This window comes from Cyanidioschyzon merolae, chromosome 4, assembly GCF_000091205.1.
Source record: "Cyanidioschyzon merolae strain 10D DNA, chromosome 4, complete genome".
In the NCBI taxonomy this organism is placed as follows: Eukaryota; Rhodophyta; class Bangiophyceae; order Cyanidiales; family Cyanidiaceae; genus Cyanidioschyzon; species Cyanidioschyzon merolae.
In genome coordinates, this window is record NC_010130.1 from 93,280 (window position 1) to 111,341 (window position 18,062).

Genomic DNA, 18,062 nt, shown 5'->3' on the forward strand with positions numbered 1-18,062 from the left:
CAGCGAGTTGATAGACATTAAAAGTGTCTCGTGAGAAGCTAGGATCTTGTGCCCGTTCACGAGTAATGCCCGCACATCTGGCGACTTTCCAACAGTCGGCGAAACGCTTTCCCACATCAGCATGCACCAGCGCTGCGTCTCATGGACGATCCGCAGAAGCGGGCAAATGGAATGGACTGGGGCGTTGCTCGCTGGCGGAGCGAGGGCTCGCGGAGGGACTCGCTTGGCCCCAGTTCTCTAAACCTGATGAAATCCCTGGTGCTTGAAACTACTTTTGTACAGCCTGCACAAGCTCATCCCTTCACCGTTAGGAAGCAAAGACCAAGCGCTTGTTGTCCGTGGTACGGCGCCAGCAGCGCAACGCGGCTACTGCGCAGAAACCTGCACCGACGCCCAGGAGCTTTCGTGCTACACCTCAGCGCGAAAAAGGTTCGTGAGCTGGTACGCATCCGGTTGTATCCTTCAGACTTGAGTTTTCGCTGGAACGCGTGTCGCTTCTGTTTCTGGTTAAAGTGCAGGTATGGGGTGGCGATGCGGCCTCCGTTTCCTGAGGTCTTCAACCATATCGATGCGGCTATGAAAGAAGCATTTCATGGGAGAAACCTTCGCTCGGTCGCAAGTATCCCAGATGATTGGCCAGACGGAACCATCGACTGCTCCTCCGCGATCGAAAACGTGCGCTCACAAGAGTTCGAGGTGACGACGCACGCGTGGGTACGCTTCACGATCACAGGTCGACTTGATGGGCTCATCCGCTTCCAAGATGAGACGCTGGGTGTCCTGGACTTTAAGGTTTCTCGGGCGGAGACATCCAAACTGCAGGAAACGTATGCGATGCAGTTACATGCGTATGCTTTTGCACTGGAGAAAGCCGCGAACCTCCTCGATGCCGATGACACGAGCATAGCACCGGTGCCTCTGCCTCCAGCGGTGCCTCGGCTTGCGCTCATCGTTTTCCGACCCGATGGATATGAGCTCTTACCGTCGAGTCACGAGAGCTGTCTCCGAGGCCAGACGGAGTTCATTCCCATTGAGCGGGATGATGAAGGCTTCTACGCACTCTGCCAAGAGATCGCTGCATTGTTTGAGCGCCCCGAGCCGCCGGCCCCGAGCAAGCATTGCGAAACCTGTAGCTTTTACGCTGCTCGCTATCCATTTCAGTCCTAGACGAGCGATTGCAGCGGGGCCTCTCTAACCGACGCAGGTACTGGATGTCAATAGCGTGATGTGCGACAATTCATGTGCGGTTGCGAGAGTGCATGCGTACAAGTATCGTGGACTTGCGGTTGGGAATGCGGGTACGCATTTCCAAGAAACGCAGTACGCAAACACGAGCATGTGCCTTGACGGAGATTCAGACGAGAACGCATGATTCCCGGGTCCGTGAATAGAGCCTGTCACATTCTAGAGTGGACACGACAGCTGCCCGCATACACGGCGTATGGAGCTGGACTTGTCTCCATCATAGCAAGGCAGAAACAGGAAAACAGAGATGAATGATGCGCTTTGCGTACGGGAACAAGCAGGCTCAAGAGAAGTGTTCCTCCAACAGCTGGACAGCGCATGGAAGGGAGCACTGCTGGACATCTGCGTTCCAACCTGGGCCGCCCGTCGTCTTGGCAAACGACCAGCGGCCGTGGAGCTCGCCAACAACAACCATCTCTATGCGCACTACAATATCGGGCGATGTGCTGCAAGATATGCCACCAGTACCCGTTGGAAACGGAACGTGCATCCGTGTCCGGTCTCAACTTGAAAGCGTCTTCCCAAAAGACGTTGCTGAACGCCGACATACGCACCAGACACAATCGGAACTGGTGTTCCTAGACGTGCGTCGGACTACATGGTCAGCTGTCTGATCGTCCGGACTCAACAAACCTGCTCTTCAGATACGAAACGAATAGAGTCACCAGTTCGAAGCGCCACGCAACGATGCGATGCTCTGAGGCATCTCCAGTGAACATTCGTTGGTCGATAGCGGAGCGTGCACGCGCCGCGAGGGTCTCAACTGGAAGCTGAGACCTTTTGCTCACATAAAACGCGTACCGTCCAGGGCGATAATTCACAAAGATTGGTGGCATCGGGATTGAGCAAGTCGCAGGGATACGCGTGCTGGTAGTGAACCGCCTCATCCGAGTAATTCGCTGCAATGTGCAGATGCCGGATAGCGTCGCAATCACCGGGCGCCCGGTTATCCAGGTACCAATTCCAGGTGATGATTCGCCAGTGCTGCATCGGGCCCTGGTCGCTGTAGACAAACCTGCCCTTCCTGAGAATAGGCAACATCAAGATACGATGTAGGCGATCATAAAAACCTGTTTGAGCGGAGCTTACTGAACGCTCGGGCTCTGCCGCAGCTCGACGCAGGTGCACATCGAGACGTGCACGACGACCTTCGGACTGGCCCCAGAATTCGAGGCGGATTCCCGGCAGCAGAAAGCTCAGCGCCGCAGCGGCGTTTGCGACACGAACGTCACCGAAATGGCTTGCGGCCCGCGGCTCATCGTGATTCTCGACAAAGTGTACACAACGAGCGTGAAATTCTGCCGAGCGTTCTCGTAGGTAGCCTCGCAATCGATCCAAGTGCCGCTGGTGGAGCAAGTCATACAGTTTCTTATCGTACGTGGCATCGAATCCGAGAGCTTGCAGTCGCTCCTCATAATCCCAGTACACTTCGGCGAGGAAAAGAAAGTCGGGGCGACGCTGACGCACTGCAGCAATGGCCTCTTCCCAGAACTCTTTGTTGTCCGGAGCAGGTCCAGCGGTTTCAACTGCTGCTGCGTCTCTCCAGCTCCATTCGAAAACATCGTTGAGCACCATCATCGCCATATCGGCCCGTATGCCATCGGCCATATCTGCGATGCGACAGAGCACTTGGCACTGATGCTGCCGCAGCGCCGGCTCGCGATAGTTGAGCTGGGCTGTGTCAGGCCACGGGCCACAGTATGGATCCCGGCCTGCGAGCCGCTGGTGGTGGCGTTCCTGGAACCGCTCTAATTCGCCCTGTTGAAGGTTTTGCCAATGCCTGGTGGCGGTTTCGGTGACCGGTGGAAGCGCTTCAGCGCCGTCCATGCTATGTAGAAAAAAGCGTTCCGGCCAGGGGCAGTCACGCGCCATGTGATTGGGTACAAAGTCCAGCAATAAACGCGTTGGATGCAGGCGCTCACGAAACCTCTTTAGTGCATCATCGCCGCCTAGCTCCGCGGCGACGCGATAGTCGTAGATCGCATACGGCGAACCGACAACGTCATCCTCGGTCCAGCCAGGAAGTACCTGGTCGTAGACGGCACGGCGCTCAGGGAGGCCACGATCGAGTTCGACTCCCAGTTTGCCCGTCTGCCAGACGCCCTGCAACCATACGTAGTCGAACGTGCGGAGATAGTTTAGGGCAGCGTCGGGTACCCCGTCCAGCCCGCTATGTCCGACTCCAAGCGCATAGAGCCAGGCCCGGGCGGGTATCTCGAGCACCAATGTACCACCCATGACGTAATGAGCACCTATGAACCTCCGTTGAAAACGTAGCTGGTCGTGGAGACTCCCCCAAGAACAGACCGTATTGCTCCCTTTTCAACTGGTCGTACTACCAGCTTGTCGGGACAATCAAGTCGTGGTGCTATTCCTTCCACAAAAAAAAACCTAGGATTCTCTTCTATGCTAATCGTGATACCCGCTTGCCCGTACTGAAAACGTTGTGGTGCTCGTCGTTCCCAGAGCGCCCGGGCACGTCGCTCTCAGATACGGGCGTCCAACGGGGCTAGACGCAGGGGGCGAGCTCCGCCAGCTGCTCCCAGCAGCGAGTCACGGTGCCCCAAAACAAGCTTCGGATCACTCGCTCAGCTATGCTATTCTCAGAGATACCTACTCTACTAGGGTCTTGGAGCTCGAATAGCTGAGAAAGAGTCCTTTTCCGCATGCGCGATGTTCATGAGTGCATTCATGCGAGGTGCGTCGCCTCGGTCGGCCACCATCACCGGCACCGCCATGACCTCCTCCTCATCGTTCCCGTCCGCGTTATTGTCGCGAGCTCGGAAAGTTTCGGCTCTGGGTACTCATCCAAGCCGTTCGTCCGTATCGCAGGTACTTTGGGGGCGGGTAGGCACTGTTCTAGGCCTTGGATCACGCGCGTTATCTGCCGATGTTCATCTCACTCGTTCGACCTGTCAGCTTCCGAGCACAGAACGCACCTGGTGCTGGAAACAGGTGTGTGCCCAGTACGAGTCGTCTAGCACGACCGTGCCTAAGGCTTAGCGGGGAAGGCTTGGGCTCAGGGGCTGCGAGGCAAGCTTTTTCTGGACTCTCAAGAGCTCTTGCAGGGCTCTTGGCCTCCGTCTGGTTGCTTGCGGATCCAACGGTCACACAAAGGTCCCTGGCTTTTGCGGCAAACCCGTACGACCTGGGCACAGACCGGGGCGTACAGGCAGTTATGGTGTGTCGGGAGCTACTTGAGCCCATCCCACGGTATGTGGAGAGCGGTTCCTGGGACAAGGCTCGGTCCAACGTCAACTACTGTACACGAACGCTGCGGCTACATACTGCGCTCCGGGCCGTAACCGACCGCTTGCTAACACCAGAGTACGATTTGGAGAAGCACGAATCTGCGATGCGGGTAAGCAGTGACCTCCCGAACGTGATGACCCAGCTGGATGCAACGCTTTACACACCTATTTTCATGGCGAGCGATCAGGGTGTCTCGCCTGCACAACGCAAATATGGAGATGAGGCGCTCGGATATTTAGAGCAGGCGAAACAAATGCTGGATCATTACCTGAGTCTTCTGCCGTCTGAGGTTAGGGCTCGAAACGCAGCGGCTGCAGCACAAATGCGCGTTCCACTAGAGCGCCAGTAGGGTGCCTTTGTAGTGCGTACCACCGGGGAAATCGATTGAGCTGCAACCTGAACGCTCGATAGGACGGGCGACGTCAGCTTGTGCGGTGGGCACTTCACCGATCACCACCGATGATATCATCACCTTTCTGGAATCACGCCATGTGCATAGCGGGTCGTGTGCACGAAAAGTTTCCGTTTCTTGGCGAAAAGCTGGGAAACAAGGCCTGGGCGACGCCCCTCCATGTGCGGAATGAGAGGAACGGCGCTCCGGACATCGAAGCAGAGAGTGCCACGTTCAACATGCAACGCCTCAAGAATCGAGCATGAAACTTTCCTAGCGCTTTCTAAGCTGGAGGGATTATCTTGATACCGAGCCAGATGCAAAGCGGGTGCCGTTCTCTACATGGCGCAGACGGCGCGCCGGCTTATCGAGTAGGCGCCTGCACAAGTATACTCTAGTGAGGCGGTTCCGTAGCGGTACAGCATCTATGGTGACGTGTTTAGCGTCGCGAGAAGCGCCCGCTGTAGCCACAGCGCCCCCGGGGAGTGCCGGATGGATCGAGTTGCTGGGCATTCGGCAGGCACTGCGCTGGAGCACGGGCACTTGCAGATGCTGCACTTGTCCTCGGGAGCTGCGCGGTGGACATGTCGGCAACTGAGCGCGTTCGCGCATCAGCGGGCATCTGGTTCGATTCATCGATCGAATACTGCAGAAGACGCGCCCGCATTCGAATGAGGAAAATCCCACCGACATATCGCATGACGTACCGAGCATTGTTTCAGGACAGTGGAAGGAAATACGCAGTGCGTTTTGCGGGTAAAGCCTACAAGTTGCGTCGCAGGGTGTACTCGTTGAAAGTGTTTCCAAACCGCACTCAGCTGGACACCTCTTGCCGTTTTCACGTATCCAGTGCATAGTCTTACGATGTTTATCTCGCAGCATTGTATCGCTATGACGCTACAAGTCTGGCAGGAAAGACCAATCAATCCCCGATGACCGTCATGAGCAAGCTGGGTTTGTGCTGCCTTCGGAAAACTTTTCAGGGAAGCTCTCCCTTGGCGCCCTGAAAACCAAAGCACCGGCCTTGCGGGGCGTGCGAAATCGTGCTACAGGTGCCTACGCCTCAACAGGTTGCGTGTTTCCAGGGGTCGCCTCAAGCATCCCGTGCTAGGTGTGCGATGCCCTCAACGCAACAGGATCCAAATCCAGAGGACATGCTCAGCGCAGTCGACGATCAGTCGTCGAAGCAAAGCTCGATTCGCTTCACCGAAAATGCAACGCGCGTTCTACGCTTCCGCGAGCTCCCGTTGAGCTTCCTGCGCTGATGAAGCAGTGGCTTGGCTGAACGAATGCTACAGGCGTTACGTGCATGATGTGCAATTCGAACTGCATTGCTGCGTTGCCGTGCGGATGCTAGCGTATCCAAAAGCGTGTATTCGTAAACGTCATGCCGGCGCAATACGCAGCCTTTCAGGTCCATATGAACGACGCCTGGGACAAGTGCTCGTATTGCACAAGAGCAAGCAGTTGCGCATACGCTACGACGGCCAAGCAGGCCTGCGTCGCTCGATGAAGACGCCACTTTTATGGGAGCGCTCGCCGTCCACCACAAGACAATAGTCTTAGAATGGATCGCTTCCGATACAGTGCGCAACGCGATGCCCAGCCCAGCGAGAGCGGCAGCACGCCCTCCAGGACACGCTTCTTGCTTGCACCAGCCCCTTTTACGCGTCTGGGGTGTGCGAGGCGCTCCATAGCTCCAAAACGTGAACTGATTTCGATGAAGTGCTATGCGCACCTAGCGTCCAACGCAGACAATCCACAGAGCCTGCACGCTACGAAAACGTCATGCACGGCGAAATAGGAATACCAGCGCCGTTCTCTCGAACGCTTGACAAGGGTCAGCACGGGTGCCTTACTTTTCATACCCAAAACTGCGGCAAAATAATGATCGCCGCTTCCTGTTTACCCTTGACCCTGACCAGAGCGCATCTGCTTCACACGGGGCTGCGTCTACACCAGTCGTCTGCTACAGCGGGACGCCACCAACCTTCGACACAGTGAACGTCGCGCAGAGCCCACGAGGCACTGCACGCCAAGACGACCTCTCTTTTGGGTCGGAATCACTTTCGCAGAGGTCTGGGTACCTGCTTGGACTCGGTATTCTATCTGTGGTCGACGGTTGCTTCCCAAGGACACTGGGAATCGTCCTCGCGCTACCCTGAACGTTTCGTCTTTCTCCATGAAGCGATGCCTTGCAGCGAGTGCGCTGCGAGGCCGCACACGAGCGCATCGGTAACGGGATTCGGGGTCTAGTGCTTGCCGCTGCACCTGCAAGAACGCTTTCACTGTATCGTATCAGCATGTTTTGGAGTGCGGATACGATTCAAAACTTGCCACATTATGTTTACTGGTGTGTCCTTGCAGTAGCAGTTGCTTTTGAGCTCATGGGCACGACATTCATTCGCGAAGCGAAGGGTTTTGCGCACCCGGCTGCCGCGCTTAAAGCGTGCCTCTGCTACAGCGTTTGTACAGTGCTTTGCGTTGTTGCGTTCGCTGCACACATCGATCTTTCTGTTGGGTATACCGTATGGTGTGTATTAGGGATTTCTGCTACTGCACTCATTGGAAAGTACCGGTTTGGGGAACAGTTTACTTGGCTGAAGGTGTTTGCACTACTTCTCTGCGCCTTGGGCTCGATGATACTCGTTTTTCAGTCTGAGAAGCCCTTATTCGTCACGAGCAAGGCGGCGGATGGACGTGTTGAGGCGATACGTGCAGTTTCGAACGGATCTTTGCGGAGTACAGGCGAGCCGTGCTTGGCGACGCAGGACGCGCTTCCGTAAGCGCAGCGACACCTGCGAGGCGCCCGCACCCGAGACGACGCTCAGACAGTATGAGTCACAGGACAAGTTCTCGGCTGGATTACATACAGTCGAAAGAAACCTCGTCGAGTGATAAATTCTATGCCATACGGTGAAAAGGGTTGGCGTTTGCAATGGGGAGCGCGAGTATCGGTCGGATCCACCTGACGGATCCCACGGAGCGACCCGCGAAACGCTCCTGAACACCGCGATGATGGACGTGCAGTCCCTCTCTGGTATGTGGTTGATGTCGTGGAGCGTTTCGGCGCGGTGCTGTCGCCGTTCAATGAGCAAGGAAGCGCAAACGTGCATCTATTTCCAAGGTTCCATCGAGTCTGCACAAGCATCAACATGAATGTACAAGGCGTTTCGTCCCCGGAGGTGTGGGACTCTAAATGAATACATCGGAGAGCGCCCGCTTATTCGAGCGCGAAGTGTCCGGTTCATTTCCTAGTTTATTCTTTAAGGTGTACAGGGCGTAGCGGGGCCTAGAATTCGAAAGCGGGATCATTTGATGGAAAGGTTTATCGAGTCCGGGTCTCGGGTCTATCTGACTCCGTCATGACATGTATCTGACGCTGGAGTTCGTGGATAACGTGTTGGAGGCGCTCTCGCTGGCTCTCGAGCATAGGCAGAACCTCGTCTTTCCGACGCTCTAGCAATACGTCCCCTACTTGTTGCCAACAGCGTCTCGGGATCCGCACCGGCGTCTCTGCGTCCGCCTCAGCGTGCAGCGAGATCTCGGGCTCCAACGAAGCCAGTGTTTCCAAAACTAAATCATATTCAGCTCTCTCCGCCTCTAGTTCGGCAACTTTTCGCACTAGTGCAACGACCTGTGGACTGAACCCAGACCCGCCCTGGGCTTGCTCGCTAGACTCCATGGATAATAAAACCCTCGAGACGCTTCTTGCGTACAGCGAGAACCAGTACCGATTGCGACTTGCAAGCAACGACGCGGCGGTGCCCCTGCTGAACACTCCTTAGACGCGCTTGTGCGCTTCCAAGTGCGTGTAGTTCGTGCGCTTCAACACCGCTCAATCGCACTGTCAAGGCCAAGCGCAAAGCTTTTTCAAGTTCACAGGCCGCAATATAGCAGAGCGCCAAGTTGGAGAAACCCGGCGCGTGTCTATGCCAGGTGCACTCCTGCTGTGTCAGATTAGGAAACTGGTGCATTCGACTGCTCGCTCGCTTCCTACCTTGCGATATGGTACCGAACGTTTTCCTAGATTTACAGCCTCGATAGTCAAAATGCATCCACAATGGCTCACAGATCTATATGCAGCTTTGGGATTCTCATTTGTCTATTCATGGTGACTCCTTCTACGCTCTGCCGCCCGAACTTGTTACGTGATGCGAACCGACAACGCACCGCGACGTCCTCGAGCAAGGCTTCGTCAACTACCCGATAACATCATCCATTTCATATGCGCATGGATCCAAGTTGTGCCCTTCCCTTACAACTAGGCAGCTCAAATCATGTAATTTTCAAGTTTTCGATTTCTGTGGTCCAAGGCAGCTCGTTCGAGTTGCGTCTCGCGCCACTGAACTGATGAAGCAAAAACTCTACATCGTCCTCAAAGAATTGTTCACAAGTTCTTGCCGAAACCTCAGTGGACTTGTCATATGAGATCATCGATTCCGCTCGATAAACACATCCGTCTCTTATCGTGTCCATTGACGAAACACGATTCGATACCAGCGCGATACCTGTCGCGGGATATGCCACCAGAGGCTGGTGTCTCTTCTGTTTGCCTGGAAGCGGGCTCTTGGACTCGGACCGCACGCTCCGCAGCGATCATGTCCAATAGGGCGTGCGCCACTGCTTTGCACGAACGACGTATAGACGAATCGAGATTTCTCGACTTGTTCAGCTCGAGTTTTCCTTCTCGGTTCTAGTTTCTGCCTGCACAACATCGCGTTCCACAAATGCTCCGTCGCATGGAGAAGGGTGCGCTCGCACATGCAGCGGACAACATACTCGCCGATAGGATCGCACTGAAGAAGCCACGTCAGCGGACACGGAGACGGATGCGGGCATCAGGGGAAGCCATTTGTACCCGTCAAGGACATGTACCGAGCGATGACATGAGCTTTCGTATGCGAGAGAGCAGCGCTCGAAACAGGACGGATCGTGGTGGACCTAACGGAACACCCGACCAGAATCAAGCGCCGCCTCTGCAAAGCGCACATCGAGCTGGTAAACGAAGAACATGAATAGAGCGAGTGAAGCGTAGATCGCAAGTCCAATCTGCTTATGGAGTACAGCGTCAACCGCCTGAAGCTGCGAAATCCGGAACTGAACGCTGCCACCATCGTCATTCGGCTGCTGACAACGGTGCTCGAGGCACAGGAGAGACCAGCGCCCATCGAACAGGCACGAGAGAGAGGAAAAGGGAGCAGTCGCAGTCGGAGCCAGCAACAGTATCCAGAAACGTAAACACTAGTGCGCACACGCGTGTTCGAGGACCCGTTCCATTTTGCTCTGACATGAATGTATGGAAACAGCCCTCGGGAGCGTACCCCAGACGACTCAAAACGCTGGACACGGTGCGATCGCCTCCAGCGCTGCATCCTTGTCGCCAGTACGCTGTCGGATGGCATACGTGCACCGCATTCTAGCGGATACCGGGTTGCAGCGTTTGTTACCTAGAACCATAACTGCGCTCCCAGAGGATTCTGATTCGATCAGCGAGTGTCTATCGTGAACAAGCTCATCCCATGTCGCTGCGTGTATCGGAATCGCTCGCTCTACGTAGCGTTCAAAAGGGCAAGCAACACCAGACTTCTTTGATGCAAGCGGCGGCGTTCTGGACACGGAAACGAGCAGGGCTTCGCTCTTGCGATACACGCAATGGAGCAGTCTGCCATTCCCAAGAGTATGTATCAGAGAACGCTGTCAGCCGTGATAGTGATACTCGAGAAAGTATGCAATACATCCGAACGAGCCGTCTATCCGGCATACTGTCCCCCGACGCTTCCGACGTTACGGATGTTCGTCTCGAGTAGCTGACTGTACACCACAAAAAATCTGGGCCTCGAGCGCCTGCATGAAGTTCCTCTCGCGAAGCTGCACACACCCTTGGCGCTATATCATGCTTCGCGTCGCACATATGCTCGTATCGACTCCGTGACAATGTTCCAAACACGGATAACTGGAACCACGCGCAATCTTCATAGGGCCAGGCGTGAAAACTCACAGATAGGCAGCGACGCCTCAGAGCATATCGCTAGACCCACGAGCGTTCTGGGGAATACACTCCGTGATTCTACAGTCCAGCGGGTTCTTCGTCGACCGGGAAGAATCGGAAAACGGATCATTCGCCACACCGGTCCTTTGGAGGCAAAGGAAATGAACAAAGTGCATCACGGGTATTTCAGGAAATGCAGCATGGTGGTGTCTTTCTCGACTTTTGTCCTGTGTCAGTGGCGACGTCGATAAAGTTGCCGCCGAAGATGCATTGACGGCATGCATGTTCCGCAGTCCCGGCGAATTGTCGATAGACACTTGGACGAGTGACTCGCATCACGACTCAAGTCGTCGCTCCATTCGACGATTCAAGAGGCAACTCCTACGCATACCAACAGTTCCCCGTATGTAAGCAAGTTCTGCGAGAAGCGGTCGCACCTTGTGGGATGCATCACGAGCCAGCAACGTGCGAGGCGTCAACAGAGCGGTGCTCGGCGTTCCGGCGTCCGCGCAAGACCTTTACCGAACCCAGTGCGAGATGCCGCCGCAGCCGCAACCACCACCACCACCTCCAGTTGACGATCACTAGACGCGTACAGAGCATCTATGCGGCATCCAGGCGCAACGGATCCCGCGGAGCTACGTGGCGGACCTGGTGCAAGCGACCGCTCTGGACGCTGCGGCAGCTTGTGAACCAAACGCTGCGGCAAGCAGCGCTCGCTGACCTGGACACATATGCCGGAGAGAGCGCGTTCAGGTGCACTCGGCTGGTTCGCTCGTAAAGCATAGAGTCTATTTAGTTCCTAGACATGCAGTAGTTTGCCTCTTCTTTGAGCGGTGCTTACCCGCACGAACCAGGCTCCGCTCTAGAACTTTGATGCACACCGGCCGCTCGCCAAACAGGACTACCATACCCAAACGCCGTGCTGCTCCGCTAAGAAAGGCCTCTACTGTCGTCCGTTCGGTCTTGGTATACGCTAGGTCGAACACCAACGCATTCTCACCATCCGCATTAGAACGGAAACCCTGTGCCTTTGTTTTCGCTTGCATAACGTCGGGAGATCATTTCTTCCAGTCCCAGGACCCTACGTGAGAAACGCGACTCGGACGACCCACCAGCCGTCAATGTAAGCCTATGAACCCCTAAACTACTCGTCCAAACAACATTCTATCCGCCCTGGAGGCAGTAAAGTGGTGAAACGCTCGTGGAAGCGCTATGGGTTCAACACCAGCGACTTCCCGTGTCGCTGCATCCGGCAGGGCGTTTGCGTCAACACGACCATCTCCCGTCGTTTTCATATGGTATAAACGCATGTTTCCGAGTGGTGCTCCAGTCGCTACGCCCGCTTGGTTGCCCATAGCTACACGCGCAGTCAGAACAACGCCCAGCATTGAAAACAAAGGAAAGCAGCACCAGAGTCATACTTGGAAACTTGACGAGTGCGAAGCGTTGGCTTCGGGAGTGCACGAACGCGTCTCTGTCCCGGTTGAGGACGCCAGGTTGCTGTGACGCTGGCAAGTCCGCGAAGCGCTCAGCGTGTCGGCACTAGGACTCGGAAAGGGCGCTTTTCTGAGCACGCTTGGGAGGTCGCATCGTGGCAGTTGCCGGTACGGTACCCTGTGTTGTGTTCAGCTCGGGGAAACTGCTTGAAATGGATCACAAAATCACCGTGAATATTTCCAAAGACCCCATCCAGGAAGTCCAGGATCGATATGGTACACCAGGACGGTTAACGTTCTTTCGTGGCAAGGGAGGCCTCGAAATGGTGCTCCTGCAGACCGCTGACGGTGCCTGCGCGGAAGTCAGTTTCTTTGGTGCGCAGGTGTTGTCGTGGCAACCTCCGTCATGCACCCGCTCTCTGCTCTTTGTCTCCAAAGAGGCCATCTTCGATCGCAGACGTGCCATTCGAGGCGGTATACCCGTTTGCTGGCCGCAGTTCAGTACGTACGGTGCACTCGCTCAGCAACATGGCTATGCGCGAAACATGAGCTGGGAGCTCGTCCACGCGGATGGCGATCATCCGGAAGGTCCCCTGGTTGTGTTCCAGTTACCGACAGTTACGCCGGCCGCACTAGCGAAGATGATGGGGTCAAGCTATGCGAATGCAATAGATGGTGCTGCTTCTGCTTCTGCGGCCGATGTCCACGGAGCAGGCACAGCCGGTGCACCGAGTAGCAGCCACCAGCGCGACACCGGAGACGCGCACCACACCGAATCAACGGCAATGAGTTCCAAGCCGATGCAGACGCCCTCTCGTCTACAAACACCGATCATGACGGAGCAAACGACCAATGGAACCGATGCGATACCGGCTGTGGAGGACAACTCGGGAGCGCAACCGCGCTCAGCACGAGGAGCCGAAGGAGCAGTGGCACCGCCACCGGATACGAGTGCCGCGGCTCGATATGCACCAGCATCTTCCGCGGTTCCAGAGGGAGCTACGGAAACCATTCTACCCGCCAATGCAGTCCCTCGGAGTACAAGCACGATCTTCGAAACCGAGCTTCAGCATGCGCAAGTGCTCATGATGGTGCAACTAGGCGCAGCGCTCGGAGACCTGCGTCTGAGAATGTCCGTCTCTAATCGGGCACCGAACGAGTCGGAGACGCTCGAGTTCACCACAGCGCTACATTCGTATCTGCGTGTGAATTCTCTGACACAGGTTCGTGTCCTGGGACTCTCCGGTTGCGAGTACGTCGATAGGATGCGACCGCAGGGCATGATAATCGATTCGGAGCCAGTTCTCATGTTTCGCGACCACGAAGTGGATCGCATCTATCGACGACAACCAGGGAGCAGTAACGCAATCCGTATTGAGCATGTGAACGCCCAGAAAGGTACGGTGGTTGTGGAGGCTAGCACAGACGATTTTCCCGAGGTTGTCGTTTGGAATCCGGGGCCCCAGAAAAGCCACGACCTCGTGGATCTCGACGACCGCGAATGGATGTTCATGCTCTGTATCGAGCCTGCAGTGGTTTTGGAGCCAGTGCGGCTCGCCCAGAACGAACGCTGGTGTGGCCACGTGAGGTTTACGTACCTCGCGGGATCCAGTGATATCGCAAGCGCTGCCAAGGCCTCCGGCACGTGAATCTTTCATACCGGGACAGGTCAGCGTTTTTACGCGTTGAGGCACGGGTGAACACAGTGGCGCTGGCCTCGAGCCTCACCTGTCGCTTGTTGCCTCCTTTCGATGTCGAGGTCGTAGCAATGCGGAACAGCGCCCAGTATCGTTGGTATGGGATCGTCGTCATCGAGGACCGAGTTCGCAACTGGCTAACGCATACACTGGCATCAGCATGGCAGTAAATAGCGCTCACGCCGTGCCCCTCTACCTCGCATATTCCTGGGATGGCGGCATGCACTGGACACATCGCCTGCAATCAATATGTATAGGGTACGCACTGGTGCTCAATGCATCGCGCTCTGTCGCAGCGGAAACCGGCAGTGGCGTCCGCATGCCTACAACGGAACGCTCCGCGAAACGGCACAAGATTTCCCAGCTGTCGCTATTGCAGTTGGCTCTCGAGTTGGGCAACCTGATCGCTGGGGTGCTGCTCCCGTCTCGGCGACCCGGGCGTTGCAACAGGTCGGAGGCGCACGAACCCTCGTCTGCCGTGCAACGCAATGGGCACAGATGACACCCGTCACACCGATTCATTCATCGTCTTTCGCTTCCTGCTTTGTCGAGCGGCAGGATACGTGCAGGTACCCGCTCCGCTGGGGTAGATACTTGGCTAGAAGCGGATCGAAAGAGCACTTGAAAGGTGCGAGCATCGTCTGCAACAAGCGACACGTGACGTGCTGTGCTTCACCATCGAAAGTACGCGGCACTAGCGTTGCTGCGTACGCAAGGGCCTCTCTTCAAATGAGGACTCTCGCTGGAGGCCGAGGCACCCCTCAATCGGAGTCTTCCAGTAGAAACGGGGGCACGCTCGCCAGCACACCACCAACTGTCTGGAGCGGTGACCACGGCGCTTGTGTCGCCTGTACATCATCGGACAAGCGGCTGCGCGCTCCCCATTCATCAACTGAAACTGAACGTCGAAGTAGGAACATCGGATCCCTATCTATTTTTGCAAGTAGTTGCTCTAGCAGTTCAACATCATTCACACTGCCCATGTATGCAGGTACGCGTTCGTGCAGCGTCGTTGGTCGTCGATCAAAAAGCGCCAGTCTTCCATCCGTAGCCCGACCTCCTGCCTGCTCTACCAGGAATGCCAATGGTCCCGCCTCGTACAGGAGCTTCAGATGGCCCTGCGGTTGGGCGGTGCATGGCGGATACAGCAGTACACCGCCGTACAGCATCACGCGATGCAGGTCTGCAACCATGGAGCCAGTCCTTCGTAGGGAACGTCGTTCTCCATTCAAAGAAACCGATTCCTTAAATCGATGCAAAGCGCTTCGCAGGTCGGCATCCCACAGGGACTCGCTTCCTTCATCCAGACTGTACCAGTGCCCGCAGATCGGTATGCGGACTTGTGGCGAGGTTCGAATCCACTCATTCATAGCTCCATCGAGGGTGAAAGCTTGCACCCCAGCGCCAAGTGACACATACAGCAATACCGCTGGACCATAGAGTGCATAACCTGCACCAACTAGTTGCCGTGCGGGCTGCAACACATCGCGTGGGTTGAATTCGTCCCCTTGCGTGTCGCTCTGACCTAGTTGGCGAAAAATGCCGAAAATAGCGCCCATCTCTCCACACGGCGGCTGCGCTCGTCCTGTTAGTGGGTCAAACACAACCACAAACTTGCCCTGTGTGGCGTTATCTATCACAAGCGGTTCGGGGTCGTCCTCGCTTACCAGCACGCAGCTGCGCTGGCTCGCTACCAGCTCTTCGACCCAGACGCGGTTCGCTGCTTGCTCGAGGCTAGCGGCACTGAGATGCTTCTCGTGAGGCCGAGCCCCAGCCGACAGACCTTGTCTACGAACCAGGACTCCAACACGCTTCACCGCAACGCTTATCGCCATGAACACGGCAACCAGGTCGAGCCAGGCATCGTAGACTGGAAACTGACGATGGTCTTCACCAGTGCAGCACTCCACGTTTTCCAGCACGTTCAACGCATGTCGCAACTGACTCAGGTATTGTATGAGAGAACTGGTCTCAGTTCCCATGCAAGCGTACGTTTGTGCGTCTCGTGACGCTACCGAGCCCCGCCACTGCACAGCAACGCAACCAACATCAACAACTGAGACAGTACAAGTCGTTCGGTTGGCACTGGTGCGCCCACGAAGTGCTGCGATTCTTTCACATGAATTCTGTTCCAGGTCCAGGTAGGGGTTCCCATTGCTTTTTCACGGATTATAGCAGATTTGTTGAAAGCGCGTTCATCTGAAGCGATAAAAAATCCAAGGCGAAGATATGAGCATGGTCGTTGGCGATCCCGGAGGCCCGTCATTGCCAGCTGCAGAAAAGCCAAAAATTCTCATGTCGTCGATTTTCGATCGAAGAAGCGCAAATGACGAGGAGGAATACGACGACGAAAAAGCGGGGACGCAGACGATGACGGGTGCTTACCCGACGCGACGATCACGAGAATACATTGGCACTGGGAGCACGACTTCGAGGAAACCATGCATGAATGCGTTCTATCAGTGTCACTGCGTACTTGGAGTTTCTGAACCGAGACTCGAACGCCGTCATTCAGTATCAGTCGCTGAGTGTACTGCATAACGGGCAAACACATTTGTTTGGTATTCAAAACACGGATTCTAACCTGCTTTCAGGTACAGCTTGGCGGTAGCGTGTCCACTGCAACGCGAGGAGCGCGCAGAGCATCGCCTACCACTCGGACGAGCTCGGGAAGCGAACCTCTGCCTCTGTCGACTGGGCAGGTGCCGTCAGGAAAAAGCGCCGCTCGGAGAGAGAGACGGTGATAGTCGGCTATCGGAAACAGGTACCGCTGGACCTGCTGAGCGAGTCGCTGTTCGACGAGCTTCACTGGTGCGGCGCAGCACCCGGGTCGAGGCAGTTTGCTTCACTGTGCGTGCTACACACTCGGTACCCGCCGTGCTCTGTGCAGCGCTGATTCATCACTGCACGGGTAAATTACAAAGCGGATCTTGGTTTGCGCTCAGCTGCGACTTAGTCTGGACTGGAAGGAAAACTCGTGTGCTTGGTGCGTGTGTGTCCGGGAAACTTGTACCATTAGACCGCACGTACGGCATCGCGTTTCGTTGATGAACTGGATGTGGGAGACACCAGCGCTAGGGGCTGCAGTGGCGCTGGTAGTGTTCGCTGTCGCTGTTCGTGGTCTCCTCTTCAAGCGCGATCCGGAGACACGTGTACCCACGAGAACTGGGGCTGCGCTTCGCGAGGAGAACTCGTCACGGCCTCAGCGGCTGGTGCATGGACCGCCACTGCAGCCGCCAGTGTCGGAGACTTCGACGCCCCAGCGCGTGCTAGGTGCTCCTCGAGTGGTGATTACCATCGTAGAGGAGGTTACATCCAAGTCCCTGTGGGTGCACGGAGAGAGCCTCGACTGGGCGCCCTGGGTTCCAGAATGGTTTCGACGACTTGCACTGCTTCACTTTGTAGATGTGTACTTCATTCTACGCGTTCGAAACGATCAGGATTGCTCTCTATGGTACCAGCAGGTTGGCGCCTTGTGTCGTTCTCCTGCAGGACAGATTCTGGATGAGCGTAAGTTTCTGGTTTGTGACACCGCCGCTGGAGCAGCAGCGATGGTTCGTCAGCTGGAGCCTTCTCTGCATTTGGAAAGCCTGCGGCTTGCATCGGAATGTGCAGTTCGCCTGCATCGCTTCATTCCAAAAATCATTATCCTGGCTCATGAACCAGAACACACAGGAATCGAACCGTCTACAGTCTTGGAGCAGTTTACGCGTCATGATACGCAAAGGGCACCGTTTCGGACTGCAGTGGCCGTGCTGGATGACCCCATGGCAATGTTTGCGAATCCGCTATGGCAAGAGGTTGAACTCCAGGTCAGAGCCGGGATCCAGTGCCCCCGATGATCAAGCTATCGTTTATCGTGATTGCGTTGTTAGCTGAGAGGTATCTTCAAATTTGAAGAATGTTGATTGATGATTCAGTGCTGAAAGGTTTGTAGAGCGCCTCCGAATGGCGCTATCTGTTCCAGCTAATCGATACTTTTTCGGGTCCGTGACGGTCAACGAGTCGATTTCGGGGAGAGGTCAGGATGTTTGGTATGCCCAGGC

At 55.8% G+C, this 18,062-nt stretch overlaps 8 protein-coding genes and 1 non-coding gene across 9 annotated transcripts, besides 3 other annotated features; 5 read left to right on the forward strand and 4 right to left on the reverse strand.

Annotated features, from left to right (window-relative positions):
• Window positions 1-141: 141 nt before the first annotated feature.
• On the forward strand, window positions 142-1,167 carry CYME_CMD032C (hypothetical protein; the record flags this gene model as incomplete). The annotated part of the gene is made up of 1 exon (XM_005535352.1): window positions 142-1,167. One exon carries the CDS (start codon window positions 142-144, stop codon window positions 1,165-1,167), a length of 1,026 nt encoding a protein of 341 aa, XP_005535409.1.
• Window positions 1,168-2,004: 837 nt separating this feature from the next.
• CYME_CMD033C (similar to periplasmic alpha-amylase precursor) lies at window positions 2,005-3,483 on the reverse strand (the record flags this gene model as incomplete). The annotated part of the gene is made up of 1 exon (XM_005535353.1): window positions 2,005-3,483. One exon carries the CDS (start codon window positions 3,481-3,483, stop codon window positions 2,005-2,007), a length of 1,479 nt encoding a protein of 492 aa, XP_005535410.1.
• Window positions 3,484-4,135: 652 nt separating this feature from the next.
• On the forward strand, window positions 4,136-4,846 carry CYME_CMD034C (hypothetical protein; the record flags this gene model as incomplete). Its single annotated transcript, XM_005535354.1, has 1 exon — window positions 4,136-4,846. One exon carries the CDS (start codon window positions 4,136-4,138, stop codon window positions 4,844-4,846), a length of 711 nt encoding a protein of 236 aa, XP_005535411.1.
• Window positions 4,847-5,739: 893 nt separating this feature from the next.
• Window positions 5,740-7,099: a sequence feature (possible transcribed region).
• Window positions 7,100-7,191: 92 nt separating this feature from the next.
• On the forward strand, window positions 7,192-7,674 carry CYME_CMD036C (similar to Membrane transporters of cations and cationic drugs; the record flags this gene model as incomplete). The annotated part of the gene is made up of 1 exon (XM_005535355.1): window positions 7,192-7,674. One exon carries the CDS (start codon window positions 7,192-7,194, stop codon window positions 7,672-7,674), a length of 483 nt encoding a protein of 160 aa, XP_005535412.1.
• Window positions 7,675-8,216: 542 nt separating this feature from the next.
• On the reverse strand, window positions 8,217-8,573 carry CYME_CMD037C (similar to prefoldin 2; the record flags this gene model as incomplete). The annotated part of the gene is made up of 1 exon (XM_005535356.1): window positions 8,217-8,573. One exon carries the CDS (start codon window positions 8,571-8,573, stop codon window positions 8,217-8,219), a length of 357 nt encoding a protein of 118 aa, XP_005535413.1.
• A 335-nt stretch (window positions 8,574-8,908) lies between these two features.
• On the reverse strand, window positions 8,909-12,097 carry CYME_CMD038T. Its single transcript, XR_002461228.1, has one exon. It is a non-coding gene; the product is annotated as a hypothetical transcript (transcript).
• Window positions 11,666-13,500: a sequence feature (possible transcribed region).
• CYME_CMD040C (similar to apospory-associated protein C) lies at window positions 12,532-13,968 on the forward strand (the record flags this gene model as incomplete). The annotated part of the gene is made up of 1 exon (XM_005535357.1): window positions 12,532-13,968. The coding sequence occupies one exon, from the start codon at window positions 12,532-12,534 to the stop codon at window positions 13,966-13,968; it is 1,437 nt and encodes a 478-aa protein (XP_005535414.1).
• An 809-nt stretch (window positions 13,969-14,777) lies between these two features.
• On the reverse strand, window positions 14,778-15,998 carry CYME_CMD041C (fructose-1,6-bisphosphatase; the record flags this gene model as incomplete). The annotated part of the gene is made up of 1 exon (XM_005535358.1): window positions 14,778-15,998. The coding sequence occupies one exon, from the start codon at window positions 15,996-15,998 to the stop codon at window positions 14,778-14,780; it is 1,221 nt and encodes a 406-aa protein (XP_005535415.1).
• Window positions 15,999-17,063: 1,065 nt separating this feature from the next.
• On the forward strand, window positions 17,064-17,858 carry CYME_CMD042C (hypothetical protein; the record flags this gene model as incomplete). The annotated part of the gene is made up of 1 exon (XM_005535359.1): window positions 17,064-17,858. The coding sequence occupies one exon, from the start codon at window positions 17,064-17,066 to the stop codon at window positions 17,856-17,858; it is 795 nt and encodes a 264-aa protein (XP_005535416.1).
• Window positions 17,859-17,866: 8 nt separating this feature from the next.
• Window positions 17,867-18,062: part of a sequence feature (possible transcribed region) that runs on past the window's edge.